At 34.8% G+C, this 9,105-nt stretch overlaps 1 protein-coding gene across 1 annotated transcript in view; it reads left to right on the plus strand.

The window, feature by feature from the left end:
• The window catches only part of LOC141550372 (acyl-coenzyme A synthetase ACSM1, mitochondrial-like), a 64,791-nt gene extending 59,976 nt beyond the window's left edge, over positions 1-4,815 (plus strand). Inside the window, exon 14 of the mRNA XM_074280951.1 lies at positions 1,744-4,815. Within this exon, the coding sequence (XP_074137052.1) occupies positions 1,744-1,824 (81 nt within the window). The 3' untranslated portion in view covers positions 1,825-4,815. The remainder of the gene's footprint in view (positions 1-1,743) is intronic.
• Positions 4,816-9,105: the final 4,290 nt, after the last annotated feature.

Raw genomic sequence — 9,105 nt, forward strand, 5'->3', positions numbered from 1 at the left:
CATTTCTAAAAATTTACTAAAAAATATGAAATTATAATATAAATTATTACAATACACAATAAAACATAGATAATGTTAACATGTGGTTTTCTAAGAGCCCATAGGGATCTTTATTGTCTCCAGTTTCTATTTGAGTTTGACACCACTAATACAAAAAGCTCCCACTGAGGAAATTCTTACCTACAATGTAGTCCAACACCTGTTCTGTAACTTATAGTTTCAGAGAGTTGCCTGGAACAAATGATGTCAAATTCAAATAGAAACAGATCTCTGTGATCTGTAAATTGGCATAGAAAACCACAAATTAACTTCATCTATGTTGTAGTATATGTTATTTATTTTGTTAAACATTTTCCAATTACATTTTAATTCATTTGTAATAGGTCATTTTGTAGGATACAGGTATTAACCTTTAGGCTGGGGTGTTGAAAAATAGTGACTTACCTGGGATCATATAACAAAAACATGTCAGAAATTGAACATCAATCCGTCTTCTCTTTCCATCATACCACACTTCCTCATACCCAACTATAAAAGTTGCTTAATCGATGTTTGTTCAGTTCAAGTGAATTGACAGACCAACATTGAGGGATGTATGAACTTGGACTTGTGGGTTCCAACACTGTACTGAGTTTGCACTGAATGATTAATGCTCTATACTAATGCCAGCCCTGTGACCAATAATACAGAATTGACTGGCTAGGATAGAAAGATCACCTGAGACTGGTAAACAAAGCTGAGTTCCCACAATTATTCTCACACAATAAAAAAACTTACAAAAACATCCTTATGAAGCTTTATTTCTTTCATGGCAGTTTGAGTCTGCTAGATGGTCCAGTGGATAAGATATTAGTTCTAACTCATCTTCCTGAATTCAAGTCTGGCTTTAGACACTTACTAGCTGTGTGACCCTAAGCAAGTCAACCCTATTTGTCTCAGTTTCCTAAACTGTAAAAAAAAATATATATAAATGAGTTGGAGAAGGCAATGGCAAACCACTCCAGGAAAACTTAAATGTGGTCATGAAGAGTCTGACACGACTGAACAACAACATGGCTATTCAATCAATATGGCTTAAATGCCTTCAAACAAGCAATGGCATTCCATCATTACCATTTTTCTCTTAAAGACTCAATTAATAGAAGGGCAAACATCTTCAACTAATTCTCTCTGTTAGGTCTACGATCAAAGTCACGCTTGAAAGGTTGGCAGATAATATAAAGTTTGAAGTGTGGGGTAGTGGAGAAGGGTTTAAAGAGAAAAAAATCTGAAATTGCTATCTTCCTTGTCTTTTTCTCTCTTCTTGGCAGAGTAGAAGCGAGAAAGAGGAAGGGAAGAGGAATAGAGGATGTGGGGATATGGTTCTGTAGTACTGTATATTTAGAAACCAACATTCAAATCCTCTCTCTGACCCTACCTGTGTGATCCTGGGCAGCTCACGTCCCTCTGTAAGCCTCATCTCTAAAATGGTTTTACACACAGTTTAGTTTCATAGACAGAACTAGAAGGGACTTTAAAATTGCACATCCAGTCCGACTTTGACATATAATAAGTGAGGACACTAGCTACTCATAAGTCTATTGTGAGGAAAGTCACAAAGTGCTATCTGTGTCAATGTGAGATGATGATAGTTGATATTCTATATATCCTTCATCCAGTTAGTCACTTGTTCAATTCACTGAAAGAGATTGGGTGGGAGATTCAGATACTGAATCTGGGAGAATTTTGTCTTTTTCTGATCAGGTGGAGTTTGTCCAAGACCTGCCCAAAACCATCACAGGGAAGATCAAGAGGAACGAACTCCGGGGGAAAAAAAAAAACTAAATGAGGCTTAATCTGTGATCTACTTCTGGGCTCCAGCTCAGATTCCATCAGAACCTGTGTCTTCATTAAGTGGAGTCTTTATCAGCTTCAAGCAATCATTTAAACAATATTAGGCTAGAATAAGAAATCAGAGTAATTGTTGTCTTCCCAGATTTATCACTGGCCATAAAAATTAATTTCCACTTGTGGTGATGAGTGTGCCACAGAATGAAATCCACAAGTTGTAGGATTTTATATTTAGTGATAGTTGACCGTAATGGCAGGTAAGTGGTGCAGTGGATAAAGTGCTGAGCCTAGAGTTAAGAAGACTCATCTTCCTGAGTTCAAATTTAACCTCAGACACTTACTATTTGACCCTGTGCAAGTCACATAACTCTGTTTGCCTCGATTTCCTTATCTGTAAAAGGAGTTGGGGAAGAAAATAGCAAATAACTCTAGTATCTTTGCCTCAAAATCCCAAATGATGTCACAAAGAATCAGACATGAATGAACAAAGGCAACAAAACCAGTGAAGAAAAAAGGTTATTTAGATCTATGAATGGGAGTTCATCATTAGGACACAACATAACCATATCACAGAATCTTACCCACTATTCCTACCTAACTAACCAATTAGCCATCCTTTGAACTTAGTATTCCATCTCCTGCCTTTATCTACTGTTCCCTTACCTTGGATGTATACACACCTACCCTTTGCCTTAGAATCTTTATTTTCCTTCAGAGTCCAGCTCAGATACCACCTCCTACTTAAAGCCTTTTTGATCTTTTGAGTCATCTGTCCCTCCTCATATAAGCTTGTATTTACTAAAGTATTTTTACCTAGATCTCTATAAGATCCTTGAGAGGAAAAAATCTTTTGGTTTTTGTAGACCCAGCACCCAGTACTTAATAAAGTTTTGGGCACCTGGTGTGGTGGGGCACTCAGTATGCTGATGGTAATGAAAAATTATAAGATTATGAGAGAACTAAAGAGCCCCTAGATGCCATATGGTTCAATCCCCTATTTTTGCAGATGGGGAAACTGAGACCCAAAGAAATTAATCAATTTGCCTAAGGTCACAAAAACAGTGTTAGAGTAAGAATTCAAATTCTAGAGTCAGTATGCTTTCAACTATGCCATCCAGCTTCTTAGTTACTGAATCATTAGATCACAGCTCTCCTAAGTTTCTTAATAAAAATTTCTACTGACTAGCATGTGCTTTGCCACATAAAGTCAAGTTACTCACTATCTTGCCTTAGTGCCTAATTCTTGACTTCCTGTTGGTTTGACCTTTCTCTCTATAGTACTCAAGAATCTCTATTCCACTCCTTATTTCTGAAAAAAAAATCAGCCCAGAAAAGAGACTTTGATCCTTTTGTTAGATTTGGATCATTGCTTTGACTTGGCCAAGCAAGGCCAAGGGTCTTGAAAATAATTTTCTTAAGTTAGTACTTAACTGATGCATTTAATATTTACAGCAGTTGGAATAATACATTTTGAGATGGAAGAGACCTAAATAGGTATTTTGTCTAATACACCCATTTAGAGATGAGTAAACTGAGGCCCAAAAAGATTAGAGATTTGTCCTGATATCACACAGATAATAAATAGTAGATAGAAGATAACTTGCCAAATATATTTATAGTATATGTTCACCTCTGCAACTTGTAACAAATAATTACAGTTAAAAATTAATCAAATTACTTGCCATTCCTGACAATGTATTCCTCAGTTTATAAACCATCATCTCTCTGCCAAAAAGAGGGAGACATATTTCACCATCAGTACCTTGAAGACATGATTGATCTCTCTCTGGATCAAAATTCTAATGTCTTTGAGTGTTGTTTTTCTTTATTGAAGGAAGGAACCTTTATGCAAGGTTACATACCTTATTATGATACTGTTCTGATTCTACTTACTTCTGCATCATTTCATATCTTTCTAAATTTCTTTGAATTCTTCATATTATGATACATTAACATCATATAACATAGTTGTTTGCATGTACTATCTTTTATTTTTCTTTGTATACTCAGTACCCAGCACAGTATCTGACATATAGAAGGTGTTTTATAAATGCTTCTTGACTGACAACTGAATTTTAAAGTCCAAGTTGATTATTTTTTTCTTGAGTCTGTCTCAGGAGGAAGTTATCTTTCTCTTCTACCTCTTATTACTCTTTTTACTTCTCTTAGATAGTCATATACGTGTTAGCTTTTACGATAGTCATTTGTTTTGTTGACCCTTTCAGAAAGAGCAAGTACATTTAAATCTTAGGTCTAAACAATGCCCAAAGCTATAAAATTGTACATACACTTGATCCAGCAATGCTAGTACTAGATCTGTACCTCAAAAAAGATGACAAAAAAGGGAAAAGGACTCACATGCACAAAAATATTTATAACAGCTCTTTTTGTAGTGTGAAGAATTGGAAATTGAAGGGACACTCTTCAATTGGGGAATGGCTGAACAGTTATATGAATGTAATAGAATACTATTGTACTATAAGAAATGATGAGAAGGCAAATTTCAGAAAAACCTGTAAAGACTTATCTGAATTCATTCTCAATGAAATGAACAGAACTAGGAGAATATTGTATATAATAACAGCAATATGGTACTATGATCAACTATGATAGACTTGGCTCTTCTCAGCAATACAATGATCTAAGTCAGTTCCAAAAGACTCATAATGGAAAATACTATCCACATCCAGAGAAAGAACTATGGAGTTTGAATGCAGTCAGAGCATATTATTTTCACTTTTTTCTTTTTTGTTTTTTCTTTCTCATACTTTTCTCCTTTTGTTTTGATTCTTCTTTCACAACATGACTAATGTGGAAATACATTTAACATGATTATACATGTATAAGCTATATCAGAATACTCGCTGTCTTGGGAAGGAGGGAGGGAAAGAAGAAAGGAAGAAATTTTTGGAATTCACAATCATACAAATGCTGAAAACTGTCTTTATATGTAACTGGAAAAAAATAAAATATTATTATGTGAAATAATAGTATGGTAATTTATTACAACTTTGGATAATCACTCCAGAAACCTTCAGGTGCTCTAAGTGAGGCTGTGCTAAAAAGAGGTTATTCAAATACAATTTCTAGTAAACAGATGTAAAGCCAGCAGGATCTTGGCTCTAGATTATTGGAGCCACAAGTGAGAATACAGTCAGATTCCAGAGGTCTTTGGAGACAGGTACTAGGCCAAGTGGTATATGTACATGTACATGTATATGTACATCAAAGAAGCCAAGAAGTCAGCATTCTTTTTGGAACCAAACCAGGAGATAGGATTGGCTTCTGATAAGTGCCAACTTATCTAAACTGACCCTAATACAAAGCTGCTATCTGGGAAGAGAGAATAAATATATATAATTAGGAAAGTTTTGAATACAATGGCAAAATACTATGAATTAGGAAAAGTCCAAGAGATTTGAGAGAAGATCAGAGTAGCTACATATTAAGTACAAATAGATTTTCAGAGAAAAAAAAAAGATTGAAAATACTATAAGAATTAAAAGAATAGCTGGAACAAAAGCTTTAAAATGAAATTAAAGCCTTGGCAGGGGGAATGAAAGAAGAAGAAATGACTGTAAGTAGAAAATTTTGCCTAAGGAGCAAGTTCTCTAAAAAATATAATAAACAAATAAAATTTAATAATTCCACAAGAAAACAAAGAATATTAGGTATAAAGTCAGAAAACTGAAATTTTAGATGTATATGTAAGTATATTTCATTAAGAATAGGTAAAAGATATCACGTAGGGGAGGAGTCTGGGAAGATGGTGGAGTAACTTGGTAAATTTTAAACTCTCCTGATTTCCCCCACAAATAGAACAAATTTGCATCTCAGAATAAACATAGACTAATGAAAAATCAATGTTAAAAATACACTCTCGACACTGAAAAACAGATATTGAGGGAAATTTATTAAAGAAGAATCTTAAGGAATCATCTGGTCAGAAGTGGGCCCCACTCCTCTTCCCAGAGAGGGAGCCCCAAGCACAGAAGTGGAGAATTTTTATACTTGCTAGTTTGGCACAGTCCCTCCCTTCAGAGAATGGATTAGTCTGTTCTCTTCCAGATTACAATCTTTCTGATACACCCACTACATGTTTCTCCTAAATATGTATAAACATGTCCCCTTCCCTCATCCTACATCCCACGTTCAAAAATGGTGGAAAATTCCTCCTTCAGGGTGTGCTGTTTAATATTTAATTAGACTGTTATAAAGACACAATAATGATTTGGTCAAGTCAGGTCACTGACCCCAACTAGTTTGGGCTGAATCAGTTATTATCTTAAATTTGTGGTTTTCTTAAAACCACAAGACTCTTTATGATTGGCTAAATCCACCTGTGCCTTCCCAGCCCACCCCACCCCCCACTTCTTATTTGCTCAAGGCTTCTAATGTTCATTTAATTGTTCTGTGAATTCTAACCTTCCTTAACCTCTCACATTCTGAAAACCTACTAGCCAGTGGTACCCAGTGTTCTGCAATATCTGGAAGCTTGGGACACTGTAGAAACCCAACTTTTCAGCATTTCTCACATCAAGAAGACTTGGGGCAGAACTGGGATCCTGCTGGTACTACCTGGAAAGATCTGAAGAAAGGCCCCAGGCTGGGAATTAATGTGTCAGAAGTGCAAACACCTCCAGTCTAGCTCCACAGAAGCACAAGTGGGGAACCCTCAGGCCAGCTGGGTGGGTTGGAGCCTCTGCAAGAACCAGAGACTTTCACCTCGTGTACTGTGTGTAGAGGCGGGGTTTGAGTCTGGGAAGACTGAGAGAATCTCGGCTGATTGGGAATTGTGCTGCTGAGACAAGGCCCTGGGTGAGAAGGAACCAATACCTGGGAAGTGGAGAGGCAGTGGGGCAGAGACGTTGCTGACTGTAGACACTTGCAGGAGTGGGGAGCTCTTAATTTGGGGTTCCTGGTCAGAGTGGAGAGCTGAAGGGAAGCTTGAGGCACCATCCCCTAGCCCCACAATTCCAGGTGCTTATAGTAATACCTCTTATTTTAAAAAATGAATGGGCAAAAAAGAAAAGAACCCCATCATTGAAACATTACGGTAATAGAGAAAAAGAGGGTTCGTCTTCAGAGGACACTTTAGTTTAAAAAAAAAAAGAAAAGAAAAGCCTCCGCTCCAGAGAGAAATGTCTGCCTTCCCCGAGAGAATTTATAGAAGAACTCAAAGAATTCAAAAATCAAATGAGAAACATTGAGGGGGAAAAAAAAATAACCATCCAAGAAAAACAAGAAGCTTATGAAAAAAGTTAACCAACTAGAAAAATGATACAGTCTCAAAGATGAAAATAATTCTTTGAAAATTAGAATTGGACAAGGGGAAGCCAGTGAAGCTGAGAGACCAAGAAATAATAAAACAGATTATAAAGGATGAGAAAATAGAACAAATAGAACATAAAGTGAAACATATAAGAAAACTACATATCTACAAAACAGATCAAGAAGAGAAAATATAAGAATAATTGAACTGCCAGAAAGTTGTGACTAAAAAAAGAACCTTGATAGAATAATGCAGGAAATAATTCTAGAAAATTGTCCTGGAGTGGTAGAACATGAGGGAAAAGCAGAAATAGAAAAAAATTCACCAATCAACACTTCAAAGAAATGCTGTGTGGAAAACACACAGGAATATTACTGCCAAATTTCAATAAACCTAGATCAATGAGAAAATTTTGCAAAAAACAATTCAAATATGCTGGAGCTACAATTAGAATTGTATAAGACGTATCAGCATCTACAATAAAAGGCCGTAGGTCCTAGAATCATATCTACTGACAATCAAAAGAACTAAAACTGCAGCCAAAATATTATATCCAGCAAAATTATCTATAATTCTGAATGAGAAAAAAATGCACATTTAACGAACTTGCAGATTTTCAGGACTTTCTATCAATCAAACCAAAACTTAACAGAATATTTAACAAATAAGAGTCAATATGAAAGATCAATTTTAAGGAACTTAATGTGGATAAACTGTTTAAACGTTGACAAAATATTTGTTTTTTTTAATATGCGTAGGTAGATAGATATTCATCTTATGTTTATAAGATTAACATCAACAATAGGGTAGCTCAAAAGAAAGAATGGCAAAGTTAAGGTAAAAATATTAATGATATAAATCAGATAGAAAAGGAAGAATAGATATAGAGCCATTAGAGGAGGGAGAAGGGTTTGTAGTTCTGAAAACCTACTTATATTGTGAACGAGTTCAATAGACAACACTACATATATATTATGAAAGGTATAACACTTTCCACAATCCATAAAGAAATGAGAGGAGAGATGAGCAGATGGAGAAGACAAGAGAGTAATCCTTGGTTAGAGGAGTTTAAGTAATACCAAGGCAAGTTAAAGAGTAGAATTTAATTTTTAAAAAAGCAAGGATAAGAAAAACAGGTGTGTGAATGTGAAGTGTATATTTGGTTTGAGAGTGTATATATATATATCTGTATATGTATACATAAATGTATTTTTTAAATGTAGCTTATTTGGGAGTGGTGGGGAGATAAAAGGCAGAAAAAAAGGATAAGGTAAATAAGGTGCACAATAGAGAACCAAAGAACAATTTATAAGGAAGTAAAGAAAAAAATGATCATTCATAAATATAATTTCTTCTACTAATATGTGTGGCAATTTGTTGTTATATATTTTGAATCCTTCCTAATATCCTGCTGGACACATGACAATGTTCTCTTTTGTTGTGCATTATTTTGTTTTGTATTTCTTTTCTATTTTCCCTTCTTATTCTTTTTTTTTCCAAATAAAAAGGCCCCCCAAAAAAAGATAATTTAAAAAAAAGAAAAAAAGATATCACATAAAATTCATCAGACTCTATGAAAACAACAACCCAACAAAAAATCCTGGAATACTACATTTTAAGAACTCTTAAAAGAATCTTGCCCAATTCCATTGGAACTAGAGGCAAATTAAAAATAGAAAGAGATCACCTCCTGAAAGAAACCCCAAGATGAGAGGTCTCAGAAATTCTGATCAAAACCAAAATGCTATAAGGATACAGAAAGAAACTAAGTATTAAGAAACTAGACTTGGAATCACAAAAACCTATGCTGCAAATAATATAGAAATCTTGGAATCCAATATTTTCAGAGGCAAAAGAAAAAGAAAAAAAAAGGTTAACCAAAATAATCTATTTGATAAAACTGAGTATTATAGAATGAAAAGATGAATTAGCCAGTTTCTCTGTCCCCTTTAATTCTTCAAAAAAAAAAAGTAATTAAGTAAATTAAACTAAATTGAGATAGC

This window comes from Sminthopsis crassicaudata, chromosome 1 (assembly GCF_048593235.1).
Source record: "Sminthopsis crassicaudata isolate SCR6 chromosome 1, ASM4859323v1, whole genome shotgun sequence".
Lineage (NCBI taxonomy): Eukaryota > Metazoa > Chordata > Mammalia > Dasyuromorphia > Dasyuridae > Sminthopsis > Sminthopsis crassicaudata.